At 45.7% G+C, this 19,317-nt stretch overlaps 1 protein-coding gene across 1 annotated transcript in view; it reads left to right on the top strand.

The window, feature by feature from the left end:
• The window catches only part of plxna2 (plexin A2), a 279,981-nt gene that overhangs the window by 132,201 nt on the left and 128,463 nt on the right, over positions 1 to 19,317 (top strand). The window contains 1 exon segment of the mRNA XM_080764816.1: positions 7,647 to 7,747. Coding sequence (XP_080620942.1) covers positions 7,647 to 7,747 — 101 coding nt within the window.

Genomic DNA, 19,317 nt, shown 5'->3' with positions numbered 1-19,317 from the left:
ATTTCGTCTCTTCATCCATCCATAAGCAGCAGTAGCTTTGCTCTCTGACTCTCTCTCTCTCTCTCCCTCTCTCTCTCTCTCTCTCTCTCTCTCTCTCTCTCTCTCTCTCTCTCTCTCTCTCTCTCCCCCTCTCTCTCTCTCCTTTGTTTTTCCTCCTTCTCTCTCTCTCTGTGGGAATGGGGTATTGTGTCCATGATCGATGCGTCTCATTCCAGTGACGTGGTAGCCTGGCTGGCTCTCATTAAAAATGGATTGTGTGTGTGTGTGTGTGCGTGTTCGTGTGTGCGTGCGCGAGTGTGCGTGTGTGAAAGGAGTGTATAGGTGGCATGCTGTCCCAGAGGTGCCAGCTGTTTACCGTGCACCTTTGGGAGCGTGTTGTGGAGGGGTCTGGGGCTAATACTGAGGGTCAGAGGCATGAGGCCTGTTGCCTTGGCAACTGCTTGTAATTCCTTATACCTTCCTGGTGTCTGTGAGACTTATTTCTGTCTAGTCTGTCTGTCTGTCTGTCTTGTGTTCCGCCGTCTGAATGGAGGCTCACTTGTTGCGTTGGCGTTGGGGAAAAAATATGGAGAGAGAGGAAAGACGGTTTAACCCATTTTGGTGTTAGCATCATGCTATGCTTTAGCTATTGAAAAATAGCAGATCTACAAGGTCGTAGCGCGCCACTCGGTGGCGCGCTACGACCATGTAGGTCTGCTATTTTTTGAAAAATCGAAGAACGACTGACATAGAAGAAAACTGTCGGGATGTAGACGACATTTTTAGAATCTGATCTCAGGTCAAAATGGGTTAAATTGTATTCTCTTCTCTTGAATCTGTGTCCCTCCATCAGGGTAAGTACAGTGGATGTACAGTAGTGTGAGCATGGCTATACTGTAGGTCCAAGGGCAGAGGGCTGAGAATCGAGCCACTATATTCATGTTTCTCCCGTTCTGCCGTGAAGACAGAGGTGGAGGAGCAGATGGAAGCGTTCCTGCCGCTCCCCATGCGTTGTCATCCTGTTCCCGGGTGTCAGATAGGGCTGTGAATCTCTGGCTGTCCCACAATTCCATTCCGATTCTTGGGGTCACAATTCGATTCAAAATAGTTTTTTTTTCCAGATTCAAAACTATTCTCTATTCAAAATGATTCTCGATTTCATCACAATCTACTCCAGCCAACTGAAGTGACTATACTACAGTAACTTGAAAATGACTGAAGACATGATGTGCAGTTTGTGCACTGTGATTAGGGTGAGCTTACATTTCACAAACACCATGTAGTGAAAACTCCTGTAAGAAATTATGAATCGATTTTGAATCGTTCATAATGGGATTTTTTTGACACCCCTATAGTGTCAGAGCCCATGGATCCTTCCCTTACTCACTGAAGAAGTGAAGATCAGACACAAATTGCAAACAGCTCAAAACAAAGCTGCCCGGTGAGCTCTCCAGTGCTCCTAAAGCGGACACATCATTTGTAGAAATGCACAGAAATAGATTTCTTTCTCAGAAAGAACCCCAGTATTACTTAGACCATTTAGGATAACCATATTGACCAGACAAGCCAGTTCAGGTGAACACTTAAACCAAGAACAAATCTTCTCAAATCTTCTATTATCTAGAGCTGTAATAGTAATTGCATAACTAATACAAACACAAAATTCACCTTTTAAGAAAACGATAAGAGAACACCTTATGCAAATAAGCCCTATCCCCAGAGGCAGAACGTTTAATGTGTTTTTTGTTTAGTTATACTGTAATTGTACTACTTTTATTGCATTTTTTTTTCTATTTCTAAAGTTAATTAATGTTTTTGTTAACATTTTTGTCTGTCGGATCCCAGGAAGACTAACTTTTGTCATGGCAAAAACTAATGGGGATCTCACTCACTCACTCACTCACTCACTCACTCACTCACTCACTCACTCACTCACTCACTCACTCACTCAACAATGCATTAAGAAGCTGGCTCACTGCAATCATGGAGATTTGGCACATGCGAATTCGCAAGGTTTGGGTCTCTTTCTAAGTAAAAGAAAAAAGTCAATGCTTGCATCTGGTTTGGATGCTTGTTCTTATTGTTATTTCGACTGTCCCCAAATATTCGATTAATCAGTCAGTTTGGTCTTGGGTGGTCTTTACACGAGAACGGTGTTCATAGAAAATGGCAAAATAAAGTATCGTTTGCTGGTGTCCCTTTAGACGAGAATGGTGTTTTCAGGAGGTGAAAACGCAACAAAGTGAAACCACCTTCCAGAGTGGAAATCTTTGAGAACGCCGTTTTATCCCTTCTCGGTGTAAACAGGCAAAACGGTGAATCCGCAAAACTTATGACATCATGGCTCACGTTGGCTCACAGCGCATATGTTTTATTACATTGATGCAGAGCCATATGATATAATGGAGTTCCTGAACAAGCCTCCCTCCTCGCCTACAAAGCGCTGCTCATCAGCGATGGTGAATGTAAAATTATGATGTAAATAAAATGCCTTGCGATAGGCGGCAGCAGCGTTTATGTAGCCTAATGTATTATAAAATATATAACCATCCCGTGGCGCGCTCTGCCTGCATGCTCTGTGCTGCCTGTTGCGTGAAGGGGGAGCTGGCTCTTCTTCTTGTACGTAACGTGGGTGACTGGTCTATTTGGCAGCCCGTTACCGCCACCTATAGCGACATTATAGCGTTTTCATAAAGTGTGCATTCTCGCGTAAAGGGTCACTAAAAAATGAGAACGCAACGGGACTTTGACGTTTTATCTGGAGATGGTCGCCGTCTAAAAGAGGCTTTAGTCGACTGCCTGTCTTGGTAACATCTCTTGTAAACTTGATTGATATAACCCTTCAATAATTATACTGTTTTACAGGCCAGTAACTATTTCACAACGCTATTGTGAAGAAGAACATTAGAGTGTTCAGTTCTGAGCACAACCATTCTGAAAAGGATGGTTTAATAATTGGAGAGTTATACTCCACGAGAGATACAATCAGCCAAACGGCACACTGAACGAAGACTCCAATAACAACCGCTAAGCCCTGTGTTTACGCCCGTGTATTCTACGGGAAGGCTAAACCCCCCACCCGTGTATTACAAAACAATAATGAGGGGCTTCCCATTCAGCATGAAGAGAGTGTCCTGTTGTTTTTGTAGTGGCAGGGGTTTCAGTCAGTTGGCTAGGCCGCTGCAGTTGGTATAGCTCGGAGCCCCGCCCCCCCACGGAGGCCGTCTCATGCAGAAATGACATTAAAGCGCGGCGTGCTGCTTCACTCCGCCGCCGCCTCTCGCTGACGAGGCGCTTGACGTGTAGCTCGGGTCAGCTGTGGAAATGAGCGTCGTGTTGAAGTCTATATGCTTCGCTGAGCCGAGAAGAGAGAGAGAAAGGCACATGCAGAGCTTCTCCTGTCTTTCTTTTGGTTTTTTTAAAGGTAGGAAGAAGTATTTGCATGTCCGCATCCCCATGATGTGCCGTGTGCATGTGTGAGTATGTGCACGCCACGCACACACGTACACACACAGCTCAGTGGGAGAAGGGGCCTCATTGTGCAGGCCTGCTGTGTTGAGTGACTGCAGCGTGTGCTGGGCAACAGCTGCTGTGATCCCCCCTATAACACCCCCCTCCACCCCATCTATTTCACCTCCACTACTGTGCACGCTGGCTTAAACATCAATGCACGCATGCACGCACGCACGCAGACAGACAGACAGACAGACAGACAGACAGACAGACAGACAGACAGACAGACGGGCGGGCGGGCGGGCGGGCGGGCGGAGACAAAGATGACATGTACGTATATATACAATCAATCATAACCTAAATCTAACTTTTCATTTTCTCTGTTTAAGATTCGTTTTACACACTGTCAGCCTATCAGAGCTTATAGGTGTCTGCCTGGACCGCTATACAGCGGCCAAATCTCATCTCTTTCTACAATACAAATGACCCATTTCCTCATGGGGACCAGAACTGCGTCCCCACAGAGATAGTACAACATGCACGCACGCACACATACACACACATCTCGACAGCTGTATCCATATCCACACTGTAATCCTTTCAAGAACCAAAAAAAAACAAAACTGATCTGGCAAATTTTGGCCCCTGGCGAAAGTTCTACTATAAAGGTTAAAAGTCTGTCAGGGAGGACCTACTGTAGACACTTTTAGGAGGTAAAATCAGTGTCATTCAGCAAAGATAATACTTACTGTAGGAGTATACAGTAAAATTCTAAATGTTAATTTATCCATTTGTACATTTTCAGAGTTAGCCCAAGTAGAGGATTTACAGGGGCATGGTGGCACAGTCGGTAGTGCTGTCGCCTCACAGCTAGACGGTCCTGGGTTCGATTCCCGCTGGGGGCGCTGTGGGCGCTGGCGGCGTGTTCTCTCCTCCACGTCTACAGTGCCCGCATACCCGAGGCGGGGTTGGCGAAAGGGCCTTTTCTTTGTGGAGTTTGCATGTTCTCCCCTAGATTTTTGAAAAGTCGTGAAAATGTGGTGCAAATCTTTGAATATATATTTCAGAGCGAAAACAATTAACTAAAATATTGGCTTCTGGGGGAGGTCCCTGCTGGAACTACATATTTTGAGATGGGGGGGGGGTCGGTGGCCCAATAGAGATAATTCTGGGGGTCCTTCACATGAAAAAGGTTGAGCCCCACTGACTTAGAAACATTGTTTTTTCCGAAAAATGTTTTTTCCGAGAGACATGTATCAGTATGAGGGGCCATGGCTGCTGTCGTTCCCCTGCATGCAGCCATAAGACTCTCTCCTGGTGGGCTTGTTTGCCGTCCGTCTCGGCCTCTGGTGGTGCTGCTTTGACCCGACGGTCTGCAGCTCACTACAGCATGCCACCTGTTTGTCCTGCAGCTATGGAGAGACTGGCCTAATGACTGCAACTTAGGCACACACACACACACACACACACACACACACACACACACACACACACACTGTGCGCGCACAGTGTGTTGAGGTGACAGTGGGTTAATCTAACGGGAGTGGCCGTGGTAGATCAGCACTGCGCTGTGACTTTCAGCATCTCTCCGTGTTCAATGGCTGCCTTTGTCCCTCATGGCGGGGCCCCTCCTCCCTGGCGGGGGGCCCCTCCTCCCTGTCGGGGGCCCCTCCCTGGCGGGGGGCCCCCATGGCCCCTGCACTCACCAAAGGACTGGGGGACCAGGCAGACAGGTGGAGGAGTTATTGCGCTTTTTGGGTCCCAAAGACAAAAGCCATGTACACACACACACACACGCGCACGCACGCACGCGCGCACGCACACACACACACACACACACACACACACACACACACACACACACGCATGCACGCCCACACACACACACACACACACGCACGCACGCGCGCATGCACGCACACACGCCCGCACACACACACACACACACACACACACACACACACACAGAGACCTCGGAACCGCAGCCTCTGCAAACAGACTGAGGTGCCATGTGGCACAAGATAAGTGTGTGTGCGTGACTGACTGACAGACAGACAGACATGTTGCGTGGCAGCTGAAATAGCTGTAGGCCTAAAGAACACACTCAACTGACACACACACACACACACACACACACACACACACACACACGCAGTATACAATTAATCCTCAAGGTTAATTTAACTCTGAAAATGTTCAAATGAAACCAAAGGGACCCGTTCTGTTTCATTTGTAAACACTTTCAACGTTAGCATTTCACTGTGTGGACTCGCCGGCTGGCGGGTGAGACGTGACACACGTTGGCACCTCAGATGTGTGTTTTCACACCATCTGGAGTTTGGCTCTGTGTGCTTTATATATTTATGTAAATGTTCTCACCTGCCCTAAGTTTAATGCAAACGACAAATGTATTATGAGCCCAAGGGTGTGTGTGTGTGTGTGTGTGTGTGTGTGTGTGTGTGTGTGTGTGTGTGTGTGTGTGTGTGTGTGTGTGTGTGTGTGTGTGTGTGTGTGTGTGTGTGTGTGTGTGTGTGTGTGTGTGTGTGTGTGTGTGTGTGTGTGTGTTCTGTATTCAAATTTCCAGTCTCACACCACGTCTGAGTACTGATTAGCGTTGAGTGAGGACTGCTGTGTATTTGCTCTACCCTCACGTACCCATTCAAATCCCACATTGTTGTCATACTGCATGTATACCTTAGAATAACCCTATTGTGCCCCGGTGATATTGCACATCGTATTAGAGCATAGAGCAAAATAGCAGACCTACAAGCTCATAGCGCGCCACTTGGTGGCGCGCTATGAGCTTGTAGATCTGCTATTTTTCAATAGCTAAAGCATAACATAATGCTGACACCAAAAGGGGTACCCGCCCAAAATGGGTTAATCTAGTCATAAGCGAAAATTGAAGAGAGAGAGAGGAGTCTTGGCTAACACAACAGACATTCATAAGAATGTTCGGTTTGGTGTGGATACTTGTTTATTTAAAAAATGTTTAGCAACTATACACCGCTCATATTGTTTTGTCTAATAGGGAACAATTACATTACCCGGGGGGCAAACTGCTGCCTATAGTTAACTGTCAAAGTTATTTTATTTTCAGTCCATTAATCGTCCTTCCTGGGAATTCTATAACCCGGGTCTTCCAAGTTCTACCGATGAGTTGAGACGGAATCAGGGGGGCAGTCAGACAGATATTTTGTGAAGCCACTAAGGAAATCGGGACTTCCTGAAAGTTCATATAATGGCCTGTTGTGGCGCTGTCATTGGGCCCAAAAAACCCCATAGCTCCATAGAGGCCCATGTATTTGGGCCCAACTTCACCTTAATAAACATGGTCATGAATACTTTCTGCTTCCAGTCACCAGTTTAAAGTGTGGGTTGTCATCATGGCTCCCTCTGTGGGTGTATTTGTACAGGCTCTACTACCTAAGGGGGGGACAGATGCGTCTGGCCGAACAAAAGCACAGTGATGGTGTTGTTGAGGAGCCTTTCTTTCTCTGGCCAGCCGGTGCCAGCTGCTGCTTCGCTATACAGTTTCTATATAACACAGGCTTGTGTGGGAGACCAAAGCAACTGTTGCTTTTTTTTTTTTCTGCACAAACGCACACGTCTGTCTATACCTCTCCCTCTCTTTAAACATATACGCTATATGTCAGCTGGCTGCATCGCACAGCAGCGCTCGCTCGCGCAGGCACGCACGCACGAACGCACGCACGCACACAAACACACACACAGGCCTCTCTGTGTGCCTGCTCGTTGTGCGAGTAAAAATCCTTGTTAGATTATCCATTTGAAACTCGAAGAGTGGTTGTTGTTGTCTTTGTCTTTTTTCTTTTTCTGCCCACTCTTTTCTTCTTTTTCTCCTTCTGAAATGTACACTCTGAAGCGATATTGCCCTGTTGCCCCTGTTTAAGTGTGGACTTGATGTCATACAGTATGTAGCCCATCTGAAGAAAGAGAGGATTATACCCAGACATTGGAGATGGAGCCACTTGGAGGGGGGATGTGGGGGGAGGGAGGGAAGAGGGTCTTGGGAATTGCACTTGTGTCCTATATGTATACAAAGAAATGCTGTCTATACTGTACTGCTTTTTCCAAATAAAACAAATATTATAAAACACTCAGAGAGTGCGCAAATGTACCCGAATGTGTGTACCCTCATAGGACCATTGTTGTAGTGTGCCGATTCCAATATACCTGGTTGTGTTTTCCAGGTCACCCAGGTCCCCATCGAGTCCTGTGAGCAGTACGGAACGTGCGGAGAGTGCCTGAGCTCCGGAGACCCGCACTGTGGCTGGTGTGTCCTGCACAACATGTGAGTAATCCTGACCGCTTTCTGAAAAAGCTATGTTTCTATGTCAGTCGTTCTTCTCCGATTTTTCAAAAATAGCAGACCTATACAAGCTCGTAGCACGCCACTCGGTGGCGCGCTACGAGCTTGTAGACCTGCTATTTTTAAATGGCTAAAGCATAACGTAATGCTAACACCAAAACGGGTATAGTATTAGTACACCAGTTACTTAGAGGAAATTATACTTCTACTGCTTGGAGCAGCTGCTGGCTGGCTGCAGCGAAGACAAGACAGGGGTAGCTGCTGGGGGGGGGTTAAGTGTCTTGCTCAGGGACACTTTGACACGTTGCACTATAGGCGAGCCAATAAGGTTTGAACCGGCGACCTTCCGATCCCCAGAGCGCCACACTACACCCACCCAGGCTCTCTTATACTGTGTATAATCACACAGCCGTTGTTGGACATGGTCTCCATGGGGGGGTTCCTAACTTCCTCCTCCTCCTCCTCCTGCCTTTACGGTGACTTCCAAAAAGGCACAAGACTTAAGCCCTCCATTTCCTCATGGAACAGGTTAAATAAACAGAGCGGGGCCTTCATGTCCCTCCTTCTCTCCGTTGTTTATCCCAGATGGAATCTGCGGGGTTGGAGGAGAGTACAGTATGTGTGTACGTGTGTACGTACAGGGCTGAAACTGAACAGCTGTTCCCCTAGAGCTCCTCAGAGCTGCAGCTAGAGCTCCTCAGAGCTGCAGCTCGCCTGCGCAGTCGGACTGCACTGCTGTCTGTCTGTCTGTCCTGTTGTTCTGACACGAGGCTGATATCTGCAGATGGAAATGATGAATGTGATGTGATTCATGTGAATGTGTTCACACAGTCTGAGAGATGGTTTATTGTAAAGTCTGGAGTGCTATTTGAACTCTGAGTTTACAAATTGTTTCCATTTCTTACACAAAGGATTTTACTGTGTTTTTTTTTGTGTGAAGCCGTGGCGTGTTTTTATTTATTTCTGAGTTAAATTGTGTGAAGGCAGTTGTGGTTGTGATGGTTTTGGTTGTGTGTACTGTACATGTACACCGTGGGTGCTTCTGAATCTCCTCGTGAGGCTAAAATGTCTTATTTAGTGCTTACTTTACCTGAGTATACATTGGCCATCACACAGTGACCAGAGAAGGCATGAGTGACACCTGCTGGACACTACCTGCTACTACAGCAGTATGGACAGCAGCCTTGTCTTGTCTGACAGCAGGGATGCAGAAGATATATCTTATGCACCATGCAGTCACTGGCGGTGGTGGTAGACATAATGGGGTCTGTAGCCGCCGTGGTTAGCTGACATGACGGAGAAGGAGATGTCGTGGAAACGAGATGAATACAACAAGCCATTGAAAGAAACGAAGAGAGTCTCTCTCTCTCGCTCGCACGCACGCTCGCACGCACGCACTCACACACGCACACACGCGTCCACAGTCATCTGTTTGCGCTGTTGTTTAAATGGCCCTGTTTCCCTTGTCCACAGCTCTTCTTAATAAAAGCATCTAAGGCATGGCTGAAGTGTGTGTGTGTGTGTGTGTGTGTGTGTGTGTGTGTGTGTGTGTGTGTGTGTGTGTGTGTGTGTGTGTGTGTGTGTGCGTGTGCGTGTGCGCACGTCAGAGCCCACCGCAATCATCATTATCGTGATGGCAGACCCTGCAAAGTGCACTTAAAGTAATTTACATCACTCCAAACCTGGGGACAGGACAAATAATTGCCTGGCGACAAGGTAATTCAGCATGTGTTTTTTTTCTGCAGGGATATAGCAGGAGGGGTCGGCCCTATATAGTTCCCTGCAGTCTGCATGCCTTCACACACACAGGGATCATTTACCACGACATTAGCCTCCGTGCTATAAGGCTGTTAATCACACTGTTTCTTTCTACTGTATAGGGAATGGAACTCTGGGCTGGTGGCTGTATACCATAAGAACATGAGGCTTCTATTCAGGCGTTATTATACCACCCATTTATGCCTCGGCTGTGTCCGCTTGCTGTGCATAAGTAGTCAATGGTGTGAGCTTGTAGATCAGCTGTTGTCGGTGTGTGTGTGAGACACCATGCAGCACCAGCACACACCACGCATAAATCAACCTTTAAATGGCGAAGAAAGGAGTCGAGAACCGTTGGTGTTATAAAGGCAGCTGTGGGGAAAACAGGAACAGCTGTTTGATGTGTGAATGCTTTTTTGCGAGTGTGCATGTGCGTGTGTGTGTGTGTGTGTGTGTGTGTGCGTGTGCGTTTTTTTTTGTTTGTTTGTGCGTATATATACTATTGACCATATTCACACGTGGTCCGTTTAGCTCTTATACTTTCATGTGAATAATAGTCTGTTGTGTTTTTGTGCACTGCATTACTGTACCACCACGAGGGGTCGAAGGTCGGCACCCACTTTCACGTACCGATCAGCCATCTGTTTTCCAACAGCATGCCCCCCCCCCCCCCCCCCCCCCCGTGACACCTGTCTCCGGTCTGAGCCCCCACCCTTCCCTCTTTCTACGACCCCACGTCAATGTGGGGGGGGGGGGGGGGGGGGTATACACACACAGACCCCCCCCCCCTGTTGCCCCAGAGAGGCAGACAGGGGGTGAGAGAGAGAGGGTGCAAAGAACGGCGGCCATAATGTAGACACCGTGGCTCCTGTGCGACAGTTTTCTGAAATACCTCATGTTTCTATAGGTCTACTGTATATCACTCAATATTTCATGTCAAGGACCCCAAAAATGATCTGGAATTGGCCTCCGAGACCCCCCCATCTGAAAATATGTTTTTTCACGATTTTTCAAAAATAGCAGACCTATAGCAAGCTCGTAGCGCGCCACTCGGTGGCAAGCTATGAGCTTGTAGATCTGCTATTTTTCAATAGCTAAATTATAACCTGTTTAAAACACCAAAAGGGGTTCCCGCCTATAAAATGGGTTTTAATCAGCAAATGAACAACGAAGCTATAATTCTGACCAGTTTATTTCACCCGAGGTGGTCATGACGCAGCATGAGAGCGCCACAGAGCAAAAGAGACGTGAGAATTATAGCTGTCAGATTACCTGTATAGTTGTCTTTTTAGCGTCATTTACTGTATATATATACATACAGTAAATGACGCTAAAAAGACACGAGACGAATGCAGCTGCATCCTCTTGTGCAAACTCTCTAGCACAACTTGAGCACACTCCGGGCACAGCTGTGGCCAATAGTGTCGTTATACCTCCATCCTCCTACGCTACAGTATATGCCACCTCAGCTCTCCAGTTCTCTCCTCAGTCACCCATGAATCCTATATAAGCCTATAAAGCACTAATGATTTTATGACATTATTATACCCATCCTCTTACCCATGAAGAGCTTCTCCTTCCTCATCTCATCTCATCTCCACCGCTCACATCTGTGCTGTATGTCCTGTTTGGGACGTCCCCCCCCCCCCCCCTCCTGCCTCCTTCCTCTCTGAAATCATCTCTTCTACTCTGGAGGAGATGGTTGGCCTGTTGTCACACATAAACATCCCTCTCTTTGATCAGCCCCCCCTCCCCCCCTTAATCATGCAGCTGCCATCCCCAATTTCTGTCCCCCTTTCTTCTTCTTGTCTGGAGGAGACACTCGGTTTATTTTCTCCTCCTCCTCCTTTCCCATCTTTACGTTTTGTGGCGTGCGCAAGCTTGACGGCAGCAGCGCTTGATGCTAAGGTACAGTATAGCTAATTAGGAACATGGCAGGACATTAGCTCACTATAGCGGTGAGCGGGGAGGAGAAATGGAGAGGGAAAAGAGAGAGAGAGAGAGGCGGTGGAAGGAGAGACACACACAGCATGCTGTCCAGGAGTGGCGTCTCTCTCTCTTGCTCTCAAGTGGCGTCTTTTTTTCTCTCGCTTTCTTCCCCCTCATTTTTGTCTTTTTCCTGTCCAGCGCGGTGTGTTAACACTTCTACTCCTTTAACCCATTCTGGGCGGGAAGTTGAGAACCCCTTTTGGTGTTTTGAACATTATATTATAATTTAGCTATTGAAAAATAGCAGATCTACAAGCTCATAGCGCGCCACCGATAACACAAGCTTGTGGGTCTGCTATTTATTTTTTTAATCGTGAAAATGTGCCTCAAATTTGGAATATATCTTTTCAGAACAAACTTTTTTAACTCAAATCTTTGCTTCTGGGGAGGTCCCGGGAACAACATATATTCAGATGGGGGTCTCGGAGGCCAATTTTTGGGGTCCTTGACATGAAATATTGAGTGATATAGGCCTAGAAACATGAGGTATTTCAGAAAACTGTCAGGATTAAGAAGACTTATTTTTCCAGGCCTAAGTGGCTTAATTACCAGCAGCTGCTGCTAGGCACCCACTGAAAGCACCGACGGGCATAGAGAGAAAGACACGAAGACGAGAAGAATGAGAGGACGTACAATGACAAGAGGGAGAGAGAGTTGTTTGATATACCACACAGCAGGCCCACAGAACAGGGCAGCATTTTGATAGTGGCTCAAAAGGAGCTCCTGTTCTCAAACACTTCTTTGTGAAAAAGGCCAGCTCAAATATACTCAAGTATTGAGCATGAGGTCATGCTGACCTCCTCAATTAAGAACTGTTGGCTGGCAGAGGGCAAAATGACCTCAGCCTATCCCTGCTGTATTCTCATTTAGTGAGCACCTGTATCCACCCTGCAATCAGCACAGCACACTCTAGAGTTTGTCAAGCCTAGTTTTCTGCTCATTCTGTACAGACTAACAGCAGCGTGCGCGTCTCCTTGTTGTGAGTACTGATTTATTTATGTGCTGTTGTAAAAGTGTTTGGAAATGTGTGCATGTTTTAGGCAGGTGATGTTTGTATGTTTAGCCAGTTGTATTTTGTTGATGGAAATTATTGTAATTTGATGTTAAAAAAACCCATTTAAAAGGTAAAAGGAGCCGACAACATTGACAGGAGAAAGTGCTGATGCATGACAAAGTGCATGTGTGTAAAGTGCTATATTCATCTCTCAGGATGTTGGCCATGGGGGCAATTTTATGTGGCGAGTGTTCAGTGTCCTGATGGTTTGGGGAAAGAAACTGTTGGACAGCCTGCTGGTGCTTCCTCCTAGGCTCTTGAACCTCCTACTCATATGTCTCTCTTATTAGTTATTACGATATTTCACTCTCTCTCGCTCTCGCTCTCTGCCAAAAGCACTCATGGTCAGATTAGCTCTCTTTAATCATGGCCCAAAGAAGCTTTTCGCTCCCAAAATGGAATGCGAGGGTGTTTCTGGGTATTTGTCACGGTTATACTTTCATGTGAGATTCTCCCCCGTATATAGTTGACACTGTGATGACCGGTCCATTTAGGTGTTACAACCATTCTACTGCATATACAGTAATGAATGGTGATGGGCTGGACACAGAGAAAACCATGCACTGTTTATACTTAAGATAGATCCCCTGGCCACTGGTGACTGAAATCAGTTCTGTGATGTGTATATATAAATGTATTACAGAGGATGGCTGCTCTGGAGGCAGAACTATAGACAGCTAGTGTCCTCTGATTGGGGAACGGGATCGTAGTGTGTGTGTGTGTCTGTGTGTGGCTATATGAGCGCCTTAGATCTCTTTCAGTAGCCCACAGGGCAACAGCAGCAGCAGTATAATTAGATAGGGCTTGCTTCACGCCATGCTATGGCTAACAGAAATACTTGCCAAAGTATAGAAACACGTCAATTTTTTTTTTCTCTTATTGGTATTTGTTATGTTAGATCTACAAGCTCATAGCGCGCCCTATATGAGCTTGTAGGTCTGCTATTTTTTTGAAAAATCGTGAAAATGTGCCTCAAATTTGGAATATATTTTTTCAGAACAAACGTTTTTAACTCAAATCTGGTCCCGGGAACCACATATAGTCCTTGACATGAAATATTGAGTGATATAGGCCTATAGAAACATGAGGTATTTCAGAAAACTGTCAGGATTAAGAAGACTTTTTTTCCCAGGCCTAAATGGGTTGATTACCACCAGCAGCTGCTGCTAGGCACCCACTGAAAGCACCAACGACGGGGATAGAGAAAGACAGACACACACACACACACACACACACACACACACACACACACACACACACACACACACACACACACACACACACGTGTTATTTTTCTTATTGTCAAAGCGTCGTCCTCTTTTTGCTCCAACTGTGCGTATACTGTCTCCTGTCGTCTCCTTCGTCTTCATCTCCTGTCTCGCCTCACGCCGCTGCCGTGGCGGGCGGTATAGATGGATATGGGACAACTGTCTGCTTCCTACAAATCAATGTTATTAGCTTAATGCCGTCAAACAATTTGTCCGGCGTCCGGGGCCAAGCCCAGGCTAAGTGACTTCACTTCATCAGACACGGTTTTGGGACACGTCCCACTTCTTAACCCATTTAGGCCTGACGTCGAAATTTTAGTTTTCTGAAATACCTCATGTTTCTGTATCAGTGGTGCTCAATATTTCATGTCAAGGACCCCAAAAATGATATGTAATTGGCCACCAACCCCCATCTGAAAATATGTTGTTCCAGGAAACCCTCAGAAGCAAACATTAAAAACGTTCGCTCTGAAAGAATATATATATTCAAAGATTTGTGCCACATTTTCACGATTTTTCAAAAATTGCAGACCTACTAGCTCGTAGCGCTATGAGCTTGTAGATCTGCTATTTTTCAATAGCCAAATTATAATATAATATTTACAACACCGAATGGGGTTCCCACCCAAAATGGGTTAAAGATCAGTTTTGGTTCGGACTTGGCCCAGGCTTTAATGTTGTACATTAAGTTTATACCCACATGGCAATCCCGGTTTTTCTAATAAGCACTCGGCTTATCTCCTATAGTTGTTAATATAGTGTTTTACAACTAGAATCAGATTTCAGGTTTGACTCAGACGGAATGCGATGCTGAACGCAAATCAGAGACTCAAAACGTTTTGAGTGATTTAAGCACTGGAGTGCATTAACAATAGTCTGCTTGCCTATAGGCAACCACACTATTAAACCACACTACTAAATACATGAGTATTTTTAACCACACAGGGACTTTAATACGAGGGGAGATGTTGATGCTAATCAATAGAAAGTGGTCCTGATTGTTGCAAGGCCACCCAATATTATATGTCAACTTTTCTCAGACGTACAGTATCACCACGACTCACTTTGATAAACCAGAATTGTGACTGGATGTGACTGGTTATAACAGGGGTTTATCAGGGGCCCTTGGGTGGGGGGGGGGGGGGGGTTCTATGGGGGTCCCCAGCAAAATGAGGAACAGTTTAAACATTTAAAAATAGCAAATATCTACAAGCTCATGAACAACAGCAGTTAAATTCAATATAGCTTCACCAGCTAGAAGATGAGAAATTAATAATACTACTGTATAAAACAATAACTATTCAGATCATATATAGCTTTTCCTGTCCCACCTACTGTAAAGACAGTTGTACAATTCTGTACCAATTATCATTTAACTAAGATGGGGGTTCTTGACATAAACGACGAGAACCACTGAGTTAACTTATAAACATGCACGGTTATAGCTCACGGAGTGAGTACAGTTTCTATATAAGCCGCGATTGATGTCCAGTCCAGTGGCGACCATAAAACCGCCTCTAATTTACCTATGGCAACAACAACAGCAATTAGCGTAGCGATGCTAACGGCCCGCCACAGCCCATTGTGGACGTCAGAAGGTGTGCCTAATGGCCTACCTCGTCAGCTGCAGCTGCGGGCAGCGGAGCAGAGGGGGAGAGTCTGCATCCATCTCCCCAATCTGTGCCTAATGAGATATCGATCACGGACTCACGCAACTCGCGTGCGTCGATACGACCATGGAATCCTATAGCACATACAGTTATTAACCCATTGAGCCGTGACGTCAAAAAAAATGAAAAAAAAAAAATCGCTCTGAAAGAATATAATATTCAAAGATTTGTGCCGCATTTTTAACGATTTTTTTTCAAAAATAGCAGACCTACAAGCTCGTAGCACGCGCTACGAGCTTGTAGATCTGCTATTTTCCAATAGCTAAAGTATAACATAGATGCTTAGTTAAAACACCAAAACGGGTTCCCGTCCGGAATGGGTTAATGATGGCTGATATATTGCATCGGTGCTGCAGTGTCCTGAGTGGGTGAGGCTAACATCGTCCTGGACGTGTAACTGGCCTGGCGCTGAATGGCGGTAGAGTTCAATTTATATGGCATCAGAACGTGGACGTACTGTATGTGGTCTGGCTTGCAATCACCACATCAATCAATACATTGTCTTCCATATTAGTCAATCCCACGCAGTAATATATACCCTCAGAGACTGTACATGTTAAGCAAAGTATAGACACAAGCATCATGCCATCCATTAGCAGTAATATGCGCCTACATCTATTGAATACTTTATGTTGTAGACTATCGACAGTGGGTGTGGTGTATTGTCTCAGGTATCTACGCAGTGGGAATATGGATAAACTGTATGTGTGTGTGTGTGTGTGTGTGTGTGTGTGTGTGTGTGTGTGTGTGTGTGTGTGTGTGTGTGGACACTGCACATCGCCGGCTTCCCTAATCATCCCTCTTTCATGTGGGCGCAGCAGTGTCCCAGCGCAGTCAGTCTCCATACATGTTTACATTAAGGTGAGTTTTCACTGGCACAGAGGAGTCCCATGGCAGGGCTCCATTCACAGAGGAGTCCCATGGCAGGGCTCCATCCACAGCAGCACAGAGGAAGGCTTTCCATAACCACTCAACACTGGTATATGTAGTTCACTGTGCTCTCTCTATATATACCTCCCCCCATGTATACTATTCACCTCCTCCAACCATTTAATTTAACTTTACTTTGCACCCTGTTTTTAACATTTTCTTTTCCATGGGGTATTTTTTATTCTAGGACTCTTTTTTTTGCCGGAAAGGGGTGCAGTACTTAGTTTAGACAGTACTTAGTTTAGACTAGTCATTGGTTAGACCAGTCATTAGTCCTACAACTACAACCTATTTCAGACCCTCACCCTAAACCTAACCTCCCACGGGGCAACACACCTAAACCTAACCTTAACCCATGTCTCACCAATGACTAGTCTAAACCTAACCTCCCACGGGGCAGCACACCTAAACCTAACCTTAACCCATGTCTCACCAATGACTAGTCTAAAGTATGCACACCGCCAGGAAGTACGCCTGATGACACTGTACACTGTACTGTATGTACATGTATATATCCACACATCAAAATAATGAGATTTAGGTTCATAACCTTTAAGCACAAGGATTTAGATGGAAATGATGGTGGATATGATGCTATACAATTGAACAATAACAAGCAATTAATAAACTAAAATAAACGGCAGCGAAAGAGAGACATTCACATATACACACAGTGTACAAAGTGCAAGGTAAGAATAGCAACGTCGACCGTGAGAGAGACGAATACATTTAGTTTTGTTTTGCTTTACAGTTTCTAATGATCTGGGCCTCTAGTACGGCACAACACAAAGTGATTTCAAAATGGCTTCCCTCTGGGAACTCTGAACTTTGTTTAACCCATTTTGAGCGGGAACCCCTTTTGGTGTTTTTAACATTATGTTATAATTTAGCTATTGAAAAATAGCAGATCTACAGGTCTGCTTTTTTTGAAAAATCGTGAAAATGTGGCGCAAATCTTTGAATATATATTTCAGAGCGAACATTTTTAACTAAAATATTGGCTTCTGGGGGGGGTCCCTGGAACTACATATTTTGAGATGGGGGTCCGTGGCCCAATAGAGATAATTCTGGGGATCCTTGACATGAAAAAGGTTGAGCAACACTGACATAGAAACATGGGTTTTTCAGAAAAAATAAGCCTTTTTTTTATCGACCTCAGTCCAAAATGGGTTCATTCAACCAGTTAGTGCTCTGACCACATGAGTCGCGAGGTCCCGGGTTCGAATCCAACTCTCGCGTGTCTCCCCACCGTCGACCTCGGGTTACCTATGCCTCGATCTCTCTACGCTCTCCTATCTAATAAAGCAATAAAAGATGGCTCCCCTGCCCGCGTTGCAGCTTCTCCCGTTTTCAAACGCGACGCTCAGAGCTACACTTAGAGCTGCATTCAGACAGACTCCCTTCAGACCTCCACTGAAGTCCTTACATGTGAGAAGAGGAGAAGAGAGGAAGAGAGGAGAAGAGAGAAGAGAGAGAGAGAGAGAGAGAGAGAGAGAGAGGAACGGAAACCTTCCCCTGTCGCCTGCCTCCTCTGCACTCCTGTCAAGGCCACTCTTCCTCTCTCTCTCTCTGTGTGTGTGTGTGTGTGTGTGTGTGTGTGTGTGTGTGTGAGCATACAGTATAGTGTGTCTGTGTATACCCCGGCCACCGGCGTGCACGCGCTCGTGTGCACACAAGATGTGAAAGCGCGACGGAAAGTATGAGTGAGTACAGCAAAAGTGTCTGAATGCTTATGTGTATTGGTGTCTGAGATTGTGCACATGTCTGTGTGTGTTTGTGTGTGTGTGTGTGTGTGTGTGTGTGTGTGTGTGTGTGTGTGTCCGTGCATAGTGCAGCATGGCAAAGACAACAGGGTAATTGCCTGTCTGGAACTATATGGAGGCAGGCAACGGAGAGGACCCCAAGGTTAAGCTTCATACAGGGAGTACATCATACTGTACAGTATCTCAGTTGGATTTACACCCACATAATGGAATGCTCGGGAGAAACGATAACCCTTCGTTGTCCTTTGACCTGCATGCATGTCTCGTAGTATATACACTGGGACAACATGCCATTGACACAACTCCTTTGTGTGGAATTGCTATAGCTTGTGACATTAATGCTATAGGCTCTTAACGGGTCCATGTTTAGTTAAATGACCACTTAAAGGACCACTTCACCACTTTTCAACCTATCTTCATAATAATAGGTCCTCACTAATAATCATGATAAAATGGCACGTCTGTGTCTCATAGGACGGCTGTGGGCAGTTTAGAAACCGTCTTCCAGTGACATCATTAGGCAGATTTCTTTTTGAACAAGATTTTTTTTACAAAAATGTTTAGATTTTCTTTATCGTGAGAATGATGGCTTCCATTTTCGCATTGCAACTTTTCATTAGTTTCTATTAGCTTGTATTCCCCATCGATGATGTCACTGGAAGACGGTTTCTGAACTGCCCACAGCCCACCTATGAGACACAGGCGTAGAGTAGAAACGAATTGCAGCATTTTTCATGATTATCAGTGAGGACCTATTATATGAAGACAGGTTGAAAAGTGGTGAAGTGGTCCTTTTTAATACATCTTTAACCCTAACTGTGTATAATTGGTCGTCGCTGTTCAGAAACCCTCCAACCAGGACATCACTAGGTATAGGCAGCTTTGGTCATTTCAAACAATCCATCTTGTTTTTATTTTCTATTTTACATTCTAATGCGAGAAGGGGTTGGATGTGTTCTTCTGGCACCCGAAGCTCATAATAAGTGCAATATCTCCCCATGCAGGCCACGCGGGAATGAATTGTCTACGCTGAGCCGTAATAAATTGGTCTCTCATATACAGGAGACCTTGTTCAGAACAATGGCTCTAAATGGGCAGACGGTAATGAGTATAACGGAAC

The sequence above is a fragment of the Protomyctophum bolini genome (assembly GCF_963924005.1).
Source record: "Protomyctophum bolini genome assembly, chromosome: 5".
NCBI lineage: Eukaryota > Metazoa > Chordata > Actinopteri > Myctophiformes > Myctophidae > Protomyctophum > Protomyctophum bolini.
This window is presented reverse-complemented; position numbering and strand designations above follow the sequence as displayed.